General features: G+C 37.8%; 2 protein-coding genes across 3 annotated transcripts in view; both read right to left on the bottom strand.

Moving 5' to 3' along the window:
- The window catches only part of LOC5576979 (trichohyalin), a 123,569-nt gene extending 106,159 nt beyond the window's left edge, over positions 1–17,410 (bottom strand). Inside the window, exon 1 of one of the 2 annotated variants that reach the window (XM_021843896.1) lies at positions 16,718–17,410. In XM_021843896.1, coding sequence (XP_021699588.1) covers positions 16,718–16,739 — 22 coding nt within the window. In that variant the 5' untranslated portion in view covers positions 16,740–17,410. The remainder of the gene's footprint in view (positions 1–16,717) is intronic. The other variant, XM_021843895.1, reaches the window with a different exon arrangement.
- On the bottom strand, positions 1,000–2,155 carry LOC5576983 (venom allergen 5). Its single transcript, XM_001663033.2, has 5 exons — positions 1,974–2,155; positions 1,755–1,904; positions 1,613–1,694; positions 1,393–1,552; positions 1,000–1,314 (listed from the first exon to the last, which is right to left on the bottom strand). Exons 1-5 carry the CDS (start codon positions 2,127–2,129, stop codon positions 1,077–1,079), a joined length of 786 nt encoding a protein of 261 aa, XP_001663083.2. The 5' UTR covers positions 2,130–2,155; the 3' UTR covers positions 1,000–1,076.
- Positions 17,411–18,505: the final 1,095 nt, after the last annotated feature.

The following is an 18,505-nucleotide window of genomic DNA, read 5'->3' as shown; positions in this document are numbered from 1 at the left end:
TTTCGTTTGATGTATTGACAGTAACCAAAGGTCGTTTGATTTATGTATAAACAATATTTTCCTTAGGGTGGCCAAAACTGGTACGCCTACCCTATTAATGTTTTTCAATGACCAACACACAGTTTCAATCCATCTGCAGGACTTCAAGAATATTGTAAACTTAATCCATCAGTGATATCCATAGTCTATCGCCATCAATGCGCTGGTGATGGAGTAGACACCATGATGTTGATGTGATATGGGATTAGCTGAACTGTATCGCAGTCGGCCTGTACAAATCAGCAAATTTCAAGCGTTGATATTGACATCAAACAACTCTGCTGTTATCTGCAAAACTGATCACTGTAGACACATGGAGTATTATCGTACCGATCTGATCAGAGCTGTAGCAGTAGACGATCAACAGGCATTCATGATATGCTGCGGATCATGATTGTTACAGTTCGATAATTGAGAGATACTCTATTTTTTTTTTTCAAAATTCAATTACAGGCCAAGCTTTTAGGAACGCATTTTTGTGAACTACATTTTACATATGTTTTTTCTCTGATGTTCGAGAGTTGAAGCGGTTTAGTACCCAACAAAACTATAACCGATTCTTCAGGGCACTAAGTCCGAGTGGTCACATTAGGTACATTACAAATAGTCTAAAACTCTTTATAATGTTGAATATCAAATCTGACTATCAGATCTTATTGGTTTATGCAAATTTGAATGATTGTCATTGCAACTATACAATGATAACTTGGCTTGTCCAAAAAATAGTCCTATTTTACCTGACCTGACTCAGTTACCCATCGGAATAACTACGTCCACAGGAATATTACTGAGTTTCATTAACCATTAGATCATAATGGCGTAATTTGAGTTTGGCCCTTCTGAACGTTGATGGGTAAAACCCGTTTTTGTCAAGGTTAACATGAATTTGTAGGTCAACTCTTTAACTTGTATGTTCAGTTACAGTTTTAGTTTTCAAATAAAAATAAAACTCTTCAGAACTTCCAACAATCTACCGGTTTTTGTTTATTTCATTTCATTTTAATCAGTGAGCTGGCCATCAAACAATTTAACGTGTCTCAATTTCTATTATCGCATAACGCTGTGTAGACGGTATGGCACCGTCCAACTTTGGGGCACGCGCTGCAAGGTTTTCCATCGACGTAAATTGACTTGTTAAGGATATTCGTAGTGGCGTAGTTACAAGCCATGAGAAATTCTTTTCCCTTATAACCTTTCCGTGTCTTCGTGTACGATGACATAGCACATCCGATGTGACTGGAGGCATCCCGAACCATCGCTGTGAAATGACCGATTCTAAAGGCATTGACAGACAAACCAAAAACCATGCATAAAGGTTATTTCAGTATTACTGTCAGAATTGAAAATACATACGGTTTCTTCGTACGACCAAACTTTCTTATATGATCCATCTTAGCGTCCTTATGTTCCATAAACCATTTCATTATATTGTGTCGGATATTTTCATTGTGTTTTTTCAAAGACCCACTTGTCCAAGAAAAAGCCAAATTCTGTCCAGCATACTTGAATTGGGCTAAAATGGCGACAGTGTGCATAGTTTCATTTAGTATTGTAATTTATTTAAAAAAAATACCTGTACTACGACAAGCATCGTGTTCCATTTGGCACTGTTTGACATTCAATTCAGCCAAGTATGCTAACTCATTATCCCAAATCTAGGACATTAAAATTCATTAGTTTGGTTGATAAATTGATTACAGCAAATAATAAATTACCATCAATGACATATTTGAAGCCGGCTCAAATTTGCTTAAATTTCCACTTGCTACTAAGTTTCGTAGTCGATTATGCATCATTAGTATGAGATTTTTCCTTTTCGTTGACATGGGAATTATCTTTGGTTCAATGCACGTAGAAGCAAAACCCTGTCCAAAAAATAAAGTTTTAATCATGTGCTAAATATAGGTATTACCGATAGAAGCTTCCAAACTTACTCGATGTGCGTTACATCCAATATGTTTCTTGCCACTGGAACACAAATCTTTCGCGCAATAATTTGACGTTCCGTAAGCTCCAATTTGCTTTAAATGTGTAACAAAAATGAAGAATGTTGCAAGCTGCAGCCAAATACAATGCGAAACGAACTCCATTTCTCTTATTACTGTTGTGGTCTATTCTTGAATGGACTGATTAAATAGACGATCACCTATTGATTTAATTTATTTATTGTCATTATTTTCTATCACAATTCTTCTCAGATGTTGTGTGCCTATTATGACAGTTATTAATGAGTTTTTATTCACTTGCAGTTGTTCGGAAAACACTTTACATGCAGACAATAGATACGAATCATATTTGAGGATGAGCAAACTGTAAAAGGCTTACCAACGATGCGTGCTTGTAATTACACTCAACCAGCGGTTGTAAGATTTTTCTTTAATTCTATACGTTTTGATTCGAATCCCGGACAGCTTAAAATTCCGGACACTTCACTTTGTATGGAAAAGATTTCACACGAAATGTTACAAAATGTGCCGTCAAAAAGTTCCTAATTTGAAAGATGATTTTTATAAACATTTTACATAGCAATCCATGAAAATTTACAATGTTCAACCAGTTTTGACGTTTTTCTAACGGCTTAGCATGTTTAATTAATAATTCGACTATTCTAATTGTGTTTTTCAAGAGCTGTCCGGAATTCAAATCAAAGTGTCCGTAATATGAAGCCAAAGTGTGGTTGTGTCCGGAATAAACATCATGAAGAGGCTGAACATTTTTATTTATTAAAATCAATTAAAGATGTGGAATCCGAATCTTCACCCATCATTCGAAATTGAAGTGTTTGCAAGGCCTGATTATGCTAAAGTTTTGTACAGAACGATTCAATTTATATGTGTTTTAATTAGTTGTACTTCATTGAAGCCTTAAGTGTCCGTAATATGAATCAAAACGGTACATGAAAATCTAACAGAATGTATGCTAGGTTCTAATGATATTATTCGAATTTTGTATCAAGTCTTAATTCGGGTTACTTCTCTGAGGTACCCCTTTGGTTGAAGCATTGAACATCTTCCTTGATGATGAGCTCGATGGGCGTCAATCCGGCTATGGCACACACGGCCTCTTTAGAAATCGTTCGGTATGCACTTGGTACTATTAAGCACATGATCTTAAACTTGCTTTCCAACCGCTTTAGGTTTCTGCTCGTTCTAAGCGCTTTTGACCAGATTGATCCTCCATACCTCGCCTGTCAGGAGCATGCGTATGTTGGCAATTACAACAGAGCTGTTAGACGTCATCCTCGAAAGCGCCGCTATAGCCGTAGATGTCCTTTTACAGGCATATCCAACGTGGCTAGCGAAGCTGAGCATGCCATCGATCGATACTTCAAAATGCCTAAGGGATCGCTTGGACTCTGTGGTAATATCACTAACCGCCCGTTCCTCGGATTTGCGGTTGTTGACAACCACCACCTCAGTCTTGTGATTGGCCAGTCTTAGTTTCCTAGACTTCATCAAATCCTCAACTATGGAGATAGAGTGCGCTGCTGTCAACTCTACTTCCTCCATAGACCTCATCGGGTGATTTCATCGGTGAAGCCAACAATCTTAACACCCGTTGAAAAGGGGCAGCCTAACATAACCCTGGATTGAACCTTGAGGTACTCCCGCGGTTATTCGAACCTGCCCCTCCTCTGTGTCATGCAGTAGAATCCTATCATCACAACACCTTTCTAGAAGCTTACACAACTGCACCGGTACCTTGAGGTGATGAAGTGCGTGGGCTATCGCTTCCCAGTGCTGTTGAACGCATTCTTCACATTCAGAGTGACAACCGCGCAGTAACGTATGCCACTCCTTTCATGCTCGATTACCACCTCAGCTGTCTGAATGACCGACTGAATAGCGTCCAGAGTAGATTTATCTTTCCTGAATTGTTGTTGAACAGGCCGTTCGCACCTTCCGTATACGGTACTGTTTTGTTGAGAATGAACCTAGTAGACAGATAGGTCTATATGCTGAAGGGTCACCCGGTGGTTTCCACACCTTTGGTAGTAGCACCGATTTCTGTCGCTATCATACATCCGGGAAGATTTCATATCTATGCAGCGTTGCATCGCAGTTCTGAACACATCCGGATGCGCATTGACAGCCGCTTTAGGGCAACTTCCGGGATACCATCGGGTTCTGGTGCCCTATTTAACGTGAATGATTTAACCACTTCCGTCAGCTCTTCGTTCGTCACATTCTTGCCACTTCTTCTCCTGCCGCATACGGCGCTGGGGGCAATGGACTTGTGGGATGATGCGGGAAGAGTACATCGATTATCGATCGCATCAAATCGGGCGACTTCTCTTGGGGCACCTTTGGTCTTAATCTGAGAGAGATTCGCGAAAAGGAAAAATATCAACTTCATATGCAGCCCAGATTCCACTGTCACGAAACGTCAACTGCAGCCAGTCGTATTATGACTGAAAAAGTGAAAAGTATTGTATTCAAAATAAACTACTTTTAAAAACCTCAGCGAGCAGTTTTTCCGAAGATGCTGATAAATCTACGCACAAGACTATTTACTTCTAATGTCTGCTACGTTTTCTGGCATTAAATTTCACTCAAAAGGCTATTTATGCTTCGGTGTGATGCAAACGCTAAATAATGTTGCTGAGATGTTCATGTGAAGGTTTGGACGGCTTGCGCATGATTGATGTGAACACTGAGTGGAATAAGAGAAAAACTCAGCAATCACAGAAAAAGAAGACCGTCTTCGCGAGTCTCGTCTCAGATCTTAACCATTACCACTCTGTAGGCATCACCCAACGGACTCGAGTTGGCATTTTGGCATAGACTATCGAAGCAGGTCTGTTTTCGACTCTTAATTTCATTTATGAGAGCTAACTTGGCCTCCTTTAATGCTGCACTGCGTTCTTCTCTTTGTGCTACTGTGCGTGCTCGTTCCTTCCGTAAAGCTTTGTGAAAGTTCATGGTGCGAGATCTGATAAGTTTGGTATATTCTCCGGAGTTCCACAGGAAATTCACCAATTATTAAAAAAAAAGACAATTTACACCGTCTTCAACCAAAGGCTGCACAGACTGAACAATCACGAACATTGGGCAACGGACAACACGGAACGCCCAGTAGCCAAGCGATGATTTTTTTGTTTGACGAAAAGTTTCCACCGACTGGAGCGGGAATCGAACCCACGCTTCGTAGTGCAATACGCTTGAACGACTGACGCCGCTAACCGCACGGCCACGAAGCCCACATTCGTTCTCTTTATAAACAAATTGCTCTATGCAGATGATTTGAAGCTATTTCGTACACAACAAAATTTTATTGCTGTAAACCAGCAATTTTTTGCTGATTTTTTTGTGCTGTAAATTCAGCAATCGATCCAGCAAAATGAAATTTGCTGGATCTTTCAGCAAAGCGAATTCGCATAAAACTGACAGCTGTTTTGCTGACCGTCCAGCAAACTGTTTTTCATTTTGCTGGTTGATCAGTAATTGGGAAAATCAGCAAATCTGAAAACTTTGACAATTATCCAGCAAGTGATATTGCTGAATTTCAGCAAACAAATGAAAAAGTGCTGTATATCAGCAAAACTATGCATTGCTCAAATGGTTTCAGCAAATGATATTGCTGAAACATGGATAGAAAATTTGGTGTGTACAATCAAAACATTGCTGGACTGTTGCGGCCCACAAGCCGATGTCGAAAGAGTGTCCAATGGATCATTAAAATAACCAAAACGGCCGCTATGGAAAGCATAGATAGCGCCACCGTAGCCTTGTGTGTTTGACAGAACAGCAACGCTGTCACAATGTTGAATCCCAGTGGCGCCTTTGTTTTGATGCGGTGAGCACTGACAAAAACTACCTTCAATGATCCATTGGTGCGATCTTAACGGAATGCAGATGAATGCTAACAAATGCAAAGTCATATCGTTCAGCCGTCGACAGTCCACCACAAGATTTGACTATTGTTTGAATAACTCATCGCTGGAGAGAGTTTCGTCCATCAAGGATCTTGGAGTGATTTTGGATTCCAAACTTTGATTCCATGAACATATCGCCACAATGACAGCTAAAGCCAATGCAATTCTCGGTTTTCTTCGTCGCAATACACAACTTTTTGACGATGTGTATGCACTTAAGGTGAATATGAATTATAGCCAAACCTCGAATTTTCAAGAGCACAAATCTGGAGAACCAAACATCCGTTAAAGCTGAAAGCCACCAGCTAGTGAGCAATCGATTAAGTTTTCAGCTTAAACGGATGTTTGGTTCTTTAGATTTGTGCTCTTGAATATTTGAGGTTTGGCTTCGATTCATCTTCACCCTAAGTCACTTTATTGCACCTTAGTTCGCAGTGTACTTGAATACGGAGTGCAGATTTGGGCTCCGTATCATGCTGTCCATGTCGAAAGTATCGAAAGAGTCCAAAAGCGTTTCATAAGATACGCTCTTCGAGGGCTGCCATGGAATGGTCCTGCTCACCTGCTTCTACATGAGCATCACTGAGTGCTGATAGGTGTGCAGTCTTTGTCTAACCGTCAAACTCTGCTGCAGAGGTGATTTGTCTTCGACGTTATCACCGGCCACATAGATTGCAGCAGTCTGCTTGCAGAAGTACAGTTTCACGCGCCAGCTCATCAGCTTCGGAATCGGCAATTACTTTGGATACCTTCCCATCGCTCGCTTTATGGGTATAATAATCCGTTCGATCCATCCCAAGTAACATTAGAAGCTGAACAATAGTTTATTACACTCACAAGACGCGACGCGAGACTGGACACAACACTTATTGTTCTTACAAACATATAAAGGATTTAAACATTTACCTTTTTCGTCGACCGGTTTCGGGCTCGATGTTGCCCATCTACAGGACGATGTCCAACTGGTTACATAGAAGAGAACAAAACAGCTTCGTACTTTCTTCAGTACACGTCAGAAAGAGATAACACTATTTGAAGTCCAGTTTCGTCAAGTGAAAAAGCGGCGAACTTATCGGGGCATCGTCGTCATTCATCAACGGTTGTTCGGCATTGGAGATGAACATAGATTCCCAAGCATTTAAATGGGAAACTTTTCGGACGCTCTTTTTAAGCTTCGCCTTGTCCCAGTCTATGTTGTGTTTGAGTTCAACAGAATGTACTGCCACACTAGACTCATGGACTCGTTCGTTATCCACAGCGTTTCGGTGTTCCCTCAAACGGATTATAAATTTCCTTCGCGTTTGGCCAATATAAACTGATGGGCAGTCTTTGCATGGAATCTCATAGATTCCAGACAGATCTTCCGCAGGGGTCTTATCTTTGAGGGCACACAAATACTCCTTCAGTGTGTGGCCACTTTTGTAGGCTGCCTGCATTCCGTGCTGTTTCAGTATGCCTTGAATGGGGTTGGTTAATTTTGGATAAAACGGCAAACTTATCCGTAGGGGTTCTTCCTTATTGGGTTGAAGTGTAGTAGCAATTTGGCGATGTTTTTTCCGTTCGTGTTTCCTAAGTATTTTGTTGACAAATTCTTCATCGTAACCATTTACCACTGCAGCTTCATGAATCTTCATTCTCTCCTCAACGAATTCTTCTTTTTCCATGGGAATATTGTGCCAATGGGTGTAATGGGTGTGCCATTGAGTGGAACGCGGCTTGTTTTTGTGCTCCGTAGTGGTTAGAATCGGCCGTTATATACCGATCGGTGGATGTCGGTTTTCGGTAGATACCGAATTTCAAGGTGTTATCCTCTTTCTTGGTTATCATCAAATCCAAGAAAGGGAGTTTTCAATCCATCTCTTTCTCAACCGTGAATTTGATGGATTCATACCGCCTGCATGCATTGGAGTGCCCCTTGAAATTTACCGCTGATTTCGAACCAGCTCAAGCAATGTCCCTTCAAATCCATCTTCCAAGAAAATTCACAATATACTTAAGTCAGCCATGCCGCACAGTCGAAGATGTAGTAAATAAATAAATAAATAAATACCATCAGTGCACCAGTATCCGCTCATGTTCCAATAGCCCGCTCACACTGAAAAAAGATAAGTTTACACAAAAGAAATTTGAAAACTATAATCGCTATACGGTTCAAATCGACAAGCTGAATCACACTGTGGACATTTTTTTGTGTATTTACTCAAATTACCTTGCTTTTTCAACTCGTGAGCGGGCTACTGGAACAGGAGCGGATACTGGTACGTTGACGGTAAATAAATAAATAAATTTTCAATTTGTGTCCGGTATTGAGAGCCACCTTTTATGATTGATCAATTTGGTGCTAGAATACATCATCAAAATGTAATGTCAAAATTAATATTTGTATATTCAAATTTATTTTTGTACCCTACAAAAATGATAATATTAATCATTAAAGGGTAACAAGAATACATTAAACCAATATTTTTTTTAAATATAAATTTGATGGCTTAAGTGTTCCGGTACTGGGGACCTCCCCCTACATCTGAAAAGAGAGGCATATTTTGATGGGTGGGAAATTTCATTTCAGAAATTGTCAAACATTTAATTTTTTTATTAAAGTTTGCAGTTGAGATGAAATGTTATATTTTTTTTAATCAATTCAGTCAAAAAAATTTCAACTTTTCTTGCGCGAATCAGCTTACTTGGCTTAAAACCTATTTTTGTGTTTACAAAAAAATTCTATATTTCTGGAGGCTGACTGGATATTTCCCAAACAGTTGTTCAATAAGTATTGAGAATCAGTTATGGTTGAATCTAATAATATTTTCTATATTAGTAATTTGAACTTTGAAATGCATTCGAAACTCAACATGAATTTTGAATATTTAGTCCGATTTTTCTATAATTTGGCAATAGTGTGATCTCTTTTGTTAAGCTCATTAAATTGAGTAAATTTTATTGCTGAACAATGTGTTTATTAATTGTTATTTTGGCCTCTTTTGAATCAACTGTTCTAATATTATACCAATGTTAAATAAAAATTTTATAAAATACGTATTCAACTCTCAATTATTTTTATGTTAAACATTTGGTAATAGCAAAAGTGCGAAAAAGAAAAAAAATAATTCGTCTTCTGAATTTCCTTTTATGTACATACATTCGTTTAGTGGAATACTGGCTTTTTAATTAGACGAAATATGTCTTGTTCAGCTCATTAGTAAAACAATCTTGACTAGTTGGTTCTAATTTGATTACGTTTAATGAGTTGTGATTCAACTTTTATTCATTCCAATGCATAACGCTGAACATTAGTTTGGGACAAAATTTAGATTCTCGCTCCAGTCGTCCACTTTTTGGATTGCATTTAGGTTGCATAAAAACAGTGCACAATTTCAGCTCGATCGGAGAAACTATATTTTAGCGCCAGCGGTTCAAACTTTGTATGGGATTTACTATGAGAAAACTTACTTTTACAAAAAAAAATCACCAGAGGTCGCCCATCGACCTTTATAAAAATTCTGAACACAGACCTCGATAACAAACTCGAGCAAAATTACCGAATAGTCTATGTTTAATAACTTTTTTCACGAGCATCGGATTGCTTTGCTGTTTTAGGCAATGTTGTTCATCGTAGAAATATCTATCGAGATCTATACTCAGAATTTTTATAGTGGACAATGGGCGACCTCTGGCGATTTTTCTTTGCAAAAGTAAGTTTTCTCATAGTAAATCCTATACAAACTTTGAACGGCTGGCGCTAAAATATAGATTCTCCCATCGAGCTGAAATTTTACACTGTTATTATGGGACCTAAATACAATCCAAAAAGTGGACAGGAGCGAGAATCAAAATTTTTCATATCACCTTGTCCCAGGCTACTGAACATTGACTTGAATTTGTACCGTTGTGACTCATATTCCGAACACTTTAGGCCAACAGTGAATTCATAAATATGCATCTCATGTACATAAATTAGATGGTATTTGTGAAAGTTTCTTCGCAAAGGCTGACTGCTAGTTGCCGGTAAAAATATTTGTTTAATCATGCTTGGTATTGTTTTTATGTAAAAGTATGGAACAACATTTTGATTCAAATCCCAAACACTGTGTTTAGTATGTCTCATGTTCCGAACACCTAGATTCAAATTCCGAACAGAACGAATAAATCGTATTCAAATGAATAATTTCGCAAATAAATTTATCTGAGCTAGTTTTACTGACCTCGAACTAGAGAATCATCACTACTTCCTAGGTCCAAAAAAGATTGGAATATGTTTAAATTGAATTACAATTGACTGCCAAACATATTTTGCTCCTTTTAGGGCAAAATTTTTGTTCAGCTGTCAATTCAACATGCATGTTTATTTGTGGCTCTGAATTGTTAAGTGGGTTATTAAGATTTTCCAATGATTGGATAAAGTAAGATGGTAAAATGGTCGAAGCTGTTTTTTATTTAGGTTCAGGGATGTTTTTAAAAATAATCTCTAATAAAACTTGTAGAAATTACTGGACTTTTGAGGAAGTCTAGGAACATTTGGTAGATAAATTGATAAGATGATTATATTAAAAACAACAAAATTTATCTGAATTGATTGGTCTTCTGGTATAAAACTACATTGATCTTAATGAAGAGTTCTGCGTCTAATAGGGGATCTATGTTTCAGTATCAGAAATGTATACTAAAAGTTTTGGTGGAATTATTAGAGTTATAGCAAGTGGAATGCACAGAGGAAATCCCTAAGAAATCTACGGTAAAGTTAACTAATAAACCCGGGAGAAAACTCCTAATTTAATCCCATTCTTGATGGTAATGGTGAACAGTGTAGTTTGTTTCTGCAGTGCAGTGATAAATAAATTAAATTACGTGTGAAATAGTGGACTTGCCGCGGAACAACGATTTCTACCGCGAGCAACATTTTATTTTGAAACAGGATAAGTAGGAGGCAAATTGTCTCTAACGCTTGTCCTCGTTTAATTTTGCATTTAATTTTGCCCCAGCTGCTGGAGGCTGGTAACTTTTTTGTACACTGTATTGTTTCATCTGTGTCAAGTGTTGCATGCATGTTTCGTTTGGTGGAAGTGTATAGGTGCTAAGCAAAATGACTGAGTGCAAGCAATGTGGGGCCCCGGTATTAATTTCTGAAATACCGACCACATGTACAGGTTGTTTGAGTGTGTACCATTACAAGTGCACACCACTGACGAAAGCTGTTGCTAAGCTTGTCAGTGAGAACGAAAATCTGCTATTTAAATGTAGTGATTGTTTATCAAGCCAGTGTTGTGGCGAGCAGAATTTAACGCTCCCGACCGTACGAATGTTCGAAGAAGAGATGAAGAAGATTTCTTCTATTTCGGATTCGTTCAGTGGCGTTCGGGAGCAAATTGCTGCTCAGATAAACGACGCGTTAAAAACCGGGATGGAGGAATTGGTGAGAAGTCTAAATAGTACCATGGATAAAGCAATTTTTGAAATGTCAAAATCTGTGAGCAAAGAGTTGGAAAGTATGAAATGTTCATTTTTTGAATTTAACTCGAATAATAATTTAGTTGCAATGAATGATAAGCACGGTACATCAAGTACGGCATCGGAGCCGAGCCTGCTTCCCAGAGGCAAGAAACGTAAGGTTCAGGAAGACGTTTGCGCTATGTCAGATGATGTTTTTGTTGAAAGTATTAGCTTCGCGGATGTTGTCAAGAGTAATGCTGGGATTAAAATTAGGAATAAGAGTACAAAAAAGAAAAGCACTGCGAATGATGTAATGCAAGTGACTCGTAAGGCTCGTCCGGTCATTGTGATCAAGCCAAAAGAGTCCAACCAGAGTAGCGAGGATACTCGCAAAATTTTGATTAACAAATTGGATCCGAAAAAACACAAAATAAGTAACTTGAGACACGGGAAAGATGGCTCTATTATTGCTGAGTGTGCAACAGGATACAATGTTAATGTTGTGAAAGATGGCATTCAAAGCGATTTGGGTGAAAACTACAACGCTGTTGTTCCCTCATCGGTGCCAAGACTTTTAGTGAAGGGCATGAGCGATCAGTTTTCCTCCGATGAATTCATTCGGATTTTAAAAGATCAGAATGAAGACATCGCGATAAATGAAGTCAAAGTAATAAGGATGTATGAAAATCCACATTTCAAGTACAAAAAGTACAATGTTGTTATTGAAGTTGACAAAGAGACGCATAGTTGTTTGTTAACGGCGCAACAAGTGTATGTTAAATTTGATCGGTGTCGTGTTGTTCCAGAGATTAGTGTTTTGAGATGTTTCAAATGTGGAGAATTCGGGCACATGAGCATGAATTGTAAAAATTGCGATGCATGCTGTAGGTGCAGTGGAAGTCACAAGACATCCGAATGTACGTCAACTGTTTTGAAATGTATCAATTGTATAAAAATGAATAAAGAACGTAAAATGAACTTGGACGTCAACCACGGAGCATTCAGTTACGAATGTGAAGTCTTTAAGAATTTGTATCAAAGAAAAAAGAGCAGCCTACATTTTAATGAATAGCAACCAAGTTCCAGTAGTAATGTGAATCAGTTCGATATCTTGTATTTAAATATAGCTGGTTTATCTACAAACTACGTTGAATTACGTCAGATTGTAGAAGAAAAACGTCCATATCTAGTATTTTTATCAGAAACGCATATTGTTGACATAGATGCATTTGATCAATATAGTATTCCGGGTTATAATGTGGCTGCATGTTTATCACATTCGAGACACACTGGCGGAGTTGCTATTTATGTCAAAGAATCAGTTCAGTACAGGCTTCAATTGAACGAAGTTTGTGAAGGTAATTGGTTCTTGGGCATCGCAGTTGATCGTGGCATGAAGATGGGTAATTACGGTGTATTGTATCACTCTCCCAGATCAAGTGACCAGCGTTTTATTGAAATTTTGGAAAACTGGCTTGAGATGTTTGTAGATTGTAGTAAATTAAATGTTCTTGCTGGTGACTTCAATATTAATTGGTGTGACAATTCAAATTCGAATCATTTGAAACGATTAGCTGACTTTTTTAATTTAAAACAAAAGGTAAATGTTTATACACGTATTTCCAGACATAGTCAAACTTTGATTGATCACGTTTATACTAATTTGGATTCTGTTAGTGTTATTAAAAATTCTGATTTAAAAGTAACAGACCATGAAACTTTAGTTATTAATATTGATGACAATAGTAGAAATAAAAGTGACTTTGTAAAATTAAAGTGTTGGAAAAAGTATTCAAAAAATGCCGTTTCAAGTCTTGTCGAAAGAAATGTTGATTTTCATACAAACGACGGTTCGTTAGATCAAAAGTCAGCTGTTCTAACTGATGTTTTAAAAACCTGTACCAATAAATTAGTCGAACATAAATTTGTTTCGTTGAAAAATTCGAACAGCTGGTACAATTTGGATTTGTTGCGTTGTAAACGCAATAGGGACAAACTGTACAAAAAATGGCGTAGAAATAATAATAATACAAATTGGAATAGGTACAAGGTCGCGCGTAATAAATACTCGCAAATGGTTAAACAAACTCGTTGCGAGTATATTCAGAGGAAAATTGATCAGCATCAAAACAACAGCAAAGAGTTATGGAAAATTTTGAAATCCTTGTTAAAACCTAGTAATTGTAAACCGCGGTCCATAACTTTCAATGGCACATTAGAAGAATCAGAACAAGTAATAGCATGTAAATTTAATGAGTATTTTGTGGACAGTGTTTCATCGATTAATCAATCCATTGAGTTAGTAGATGAACCTGACGAAATAAAACAGCCGATTAACAATAATTGCACATTTGAATGTTTTCACCCAATAACGTTGGAAGACCTACGAAATATTTGCTTTTCTATGGGAAAAACGGCTGGCGTAGATAACGTTAATGCGAGAGTAATACAAGATTGCTTTGATGTCATCGGCCACAATCTGCTGGACCTGATTAATGAATCGTTACAAACTGGGCACGTGCCACAAGTTTGGAAGGAATCACTTGTGATTCCTATTCAAAAAGTTGCTGGGACGATTAAAGCCGAAGAGTTTCGTCCCATCAACATGTTGCACACATTAGAGAAAATTTTAGAACTTGTTGTAAAAGGCCAGCTGTTAGCATATTTAAATAGTAATAATTTGCTAATACCAGAGCAATCGGGATATCGGGAAGGTCATTCTTGTGAAACCGCATTGAACCTGGTGTTGGCAAAGTGGAAAGAAAACGTAGAGCGTAAAGATACGATTGTTGCTGTTTTTTTGGATCTCAAACGCGCTTTTGAAACGATTTCTCGGCCCTTGTTGTTAAGAACAATCAAGCGCTTTGGATTTTCGGGTTCTGCATATAGATGGTTTGAGAGCTATTTAACTGATAGAACCCAACGGACTGCTTTCAATGATTCTGTTTCGAGCCCCGTGGTGAACAGCCTTGGCGTACCACAGGGGAGTGTATTAGGGCCCGTTTTATTCATTATGTATATAAATGACATGCGACGAGTTTTACGTTTTTGTGACATAAATCTTTTTGCAGATGATACCGTGATATTCATTGCGGCTAAAAATCTTGATGATGCCGTTGCACATATGAATGCAGATTTACGTTCTCTGAGTAGATGGTTGAAGTACAAACAGTTGAAATTGAATATAAGTAAAACTAAATTTATGTTGATATCGCGGAATCGAACAAATATAGACGTCTCAATACAAATTGATGATGAGACAATTGATCGCGTGCGCGAAATTAAATATCTTGGCGTGATTATTGATGACAGATTAAAGTTCGACGCTCACATCGACAATGTTATCAAGAAAATAGCCAAGAAGTATGGAATACTCTGCCGATTAAAAAACGATTTAACGATTGCTAGTAAAATACATTTGTACAAATCAATCATCTCTCCACATCTGGAGTTTTGCGCTTCCATTTTGTTTTTAGCAAATGAAACACAAATATCGAGAATGCAGCGTTTGCAAAATAAAATAATGCGTTTGATTTTGAGATGCAACAGATTCACTTCCTCGTCTTTCTTATTAGATGCTCTTCAGTGGTTATCGGTGAAGCAAAGAATTGTATTCTTGACGATGGTGTTCATTTTTAAAGTAATTAACGGTTTGTTGCCTCGATATTTGTGTGATCGAATTGAAAGAGGAAGTGACATTCATAGATATAATACTAGAAACGCGACTGAATTAAGAACACCACAGTTTTTGTACGGTGCTTCACAAAACTCTTTGTTTTTTAGAGGAATAAATGTTTTCAATTCGATGCCTATACACATCAAACGTGCTGCAACTCTATCACAGTTTAAGAGACTATGTATTTCACACGTCAAAGCTGCCTTCTGAACAGCTACATGTTAACTTTTTTGTACTTGACTAATATTGTATCTTGACGAAGTTTTGACTAACGGATATTTTGTATTGACTATATTGTAAAATATGTTTAATAATTATTGGGGCACTAATAAACTACGATGTTCGCCTCGATGATGATGATGGATTTTTTATATATTGACGTAGTTATAGTTTATTCCTTTTTATGTGTAGTCTACGGAGGTTTGAGTCCCGCGCGCGGTACACAGGTATAAACGACTGTTTGATTACTTATCATTTGAATTGAGAATTTATGCTGTTGGTGGATGCCATGCATTAGTAGTAAGTTTTCTGGTTGAATGTCGGAAATTTCTTGAAAATGCAAATGTTTCCGATAGTTTTGACATCATCGGCGGGGTTATCAATTCTGGCAATGTTTTGGATTTTGTTGAACTTTCTTGATCACTTTAAAACTTATGAAAAGTGTGGTTGAGACCAACAGATTTTTACCATTTTTTTTTTGCTGTATAGTATGGGAACTTGTAATGTTGTTTATATCTGTTGAAATAATCAGACCGTTTATTGTTTGCAAATCTGGTTAACATTGATCATAATTAATTATCTTAAAGATATATCGTCTCGCTCAAACCTTTGTAGGGGTATGTGGTGGGACCATCATCATCATCATCATCATCCCTAAGAATTTTTTCGATGAGGTTCAGGAAAAAAATTCCAGCGGAATCCAGTTTGCGACAGCACAGGCCGACTTATTGCACTCTAAGTTTGTTGCAATTTGCTATGCTCCACTGTTTTGATACTGGTACTCATCCCGATCAGGTTCTCATGTGTATCAATACAGTGTTCTTCCATACTATATACATACATGGTCCAGCATGCCCAAGAATTTCCCAAAATATTTACGTTTCTTCCGCGCACTTTATTACAGAACAATCTTCGTGCGCCAAATCGAACGCCTACAAGAGAGAAAATAGCTGCTGATTTGTATTTATATCGTCGTATACTTCCCATCTGTCAAATATTGCTACCACTGCACATAGAGTGAGTGCACACGAGTGATGAAATGAACCTGGATTTTTATGTGGAGCCACCTAGTCATTATTTGTGACACTGACCGGTGCGAATGGGAATATCGAAGTGGTTCTGCTCGATGTAATGCGCTGCCGGTTGAGTAAAGTGAATGTTTAATTTTAGAACAAACACCACGACGACTATGGGAGCGTGTCAATGGCAGCCAACTGCTGTGAGCCAAGTGGGAAAATGTATGAAGATGGCTGACGAAAATGAACAAATCGAACGGAGTTACGTGCGATACTAATATATTTACCCACAACAGGTGCCACGTAGATCAACTTATTTGAACGTGGGATGCTTTCTTGGAATGGAAATCCTAGCTGCAGGATAGGATCGGTTCAAAGGGTTGTTAGATAGGGAGTGCATTGAAGGAAACTTGCTAAAGTTTTTGCAATGTTTTAGCTTAGAACTATAACATGTTTTGTACTCACCTTTATACTGATCTTTGTCCATTGTGATTTTATGTCCAGCAGAAGAGCATTACTGGTTGTAGAGTTTATGTGTAAGTTGAAGATTAACTTTGATTTCGGCTATTTTTTGCGCTACTATGACAACTCATATACTATCACACTTATTTATAGCGAATTTTCGTTGAAGCATTCCTCTCGTTGTTGGCCGCACTGAGTAAAATTCTCCTTAGCAGAATTTTGCTCGTGACCGAGCACAAATTTCGATTTTTTCGTAAATTTTCTTAACTCACTATCACAAACTGATTAAATGTCAGAAAACGTACTGTTCGAATGGATATTCAAATATACCTTCAAATCAACATTTATAACCACAATAACTAATGCACTTCCATCGAGCTTTACTAACGATAGCTGCCGCAAACAGAATCCAGGTGATCAAAGTAGACGTAAAAATGTCGTTGATGCCACCGCGAACACTAGCGTACATATGAAGATCGTGCGTGCGTGAAAATGTGATAACCGATTCCCGCGACAAGCGTAATAATGGAAGATCGAACCGACGTCGGACACGTGAGTGGGTCGGAAGGACGTTGAGACGTAGGGAAATAAAAACAAGGATCCTCGAAAAGCCAAGAACTAAAAAAAATCTGAACACAAAAACAGACGTTTTGTGTGCAAATCTCAACGCTCAAAGAACCAGAGTAAATCGTATCACGTTGGCAAAGGCGCAAGCATTGGGTTCGGCTCGCGTTGGTTTATTTTTCGTAACAAATTCGGATTCGCCTTTGCTGGTGTCTGTGGGCCGGAACTGTAGACCGTCTTAACGTTATTCTAGTTTCAAATAGAGTTGACGACAGTCAGTGTGCCAGTGCCGGTCGGTAGCTGTGGTTCCCAAATGTTTTCAAGATTGTTGCTTGTTTGAGTTGCAATGACTCGTTACACATCGATTTTCAGAAATTGAAAACGATATGTTGGGCGTAACTCTACATGATTTTTGATAGGTATCCTCAAGGAGCGTAAATAGCAAAAAATATAATATTTAAAAAAAAACAAATAAAATATGTACTTTTTATCGTACTAAAATAAATTTGAAAATAAATTTGGCAATACAAATACGGTGTTGAGTTTTAATGATGTTTTCTGTGTTAAATTGACCAATCCTATGTGCAAAGATTTCGTATGAGATGTCGTCAAAAAGCCTTATACGCTCCCGTGCAAAGGTTCCTGACACCGCCCATACAATCCCATTGAAAAATAATGAACAAACATCTTTGGTTCCCACTAATAGCTCAATGTTTGTAAACAAATAACCGTTTGAGGAATAACAATCGATGATGGCGAAATCTTTTTCTAAGTAAAATTTCTTTTCCCGCATAAAAACAGTTATTCGAACAAACAAACGGTTGCAAACTATTGAATTGCAGTACAGCAAGTCATTTTGGGTTGATGTGATTAGCTAAAAACACATTTTAGTATTGGATGAAAAAAATCCCTAATATGATTAGACCAATGTACGTTGTTGATCTTGAGTTTGATGTTGACCACGAAAACATGGCTGCCTATCACCGGGTTGGTTCACTCCCTCAGAAACATACAAAAGTGTTGTGTCCATATCTCTGTTATTATACGTCCAATTGGAACTCTCTATGGCACATTCGAAAGACAATGAGTTAATTTTACTTAGTTTTTCATTTAAAGCTGTAACATTTTTCAAAAAACATACTGAAGAAACATGGCTTATTTTCTCAGCATTGGATCGATCAAATTTGTGAAGCAATGCTTCATTAGAACCATAATCTTATATTCTTT

Source organism: Aedes aegypti, chromosome 2, assembly GCF_002204515.2.
Source record: "Aedes aegypti strain LVP_AGWG chromosome 2, AaegL5.0 Primary Assembly, whole genome shotgun sequence".
NCBI classification, from domain to species: Eukaryota; Metazoa; Arthropoda; class Insecta; order Diptera; family Culicidae; genus Aedes; species Aedes aegypti.
Note: the sequence above shows the minus strand (reverse complement) of the source record. Positions and strands in the feature narration are given on the sequence as shown.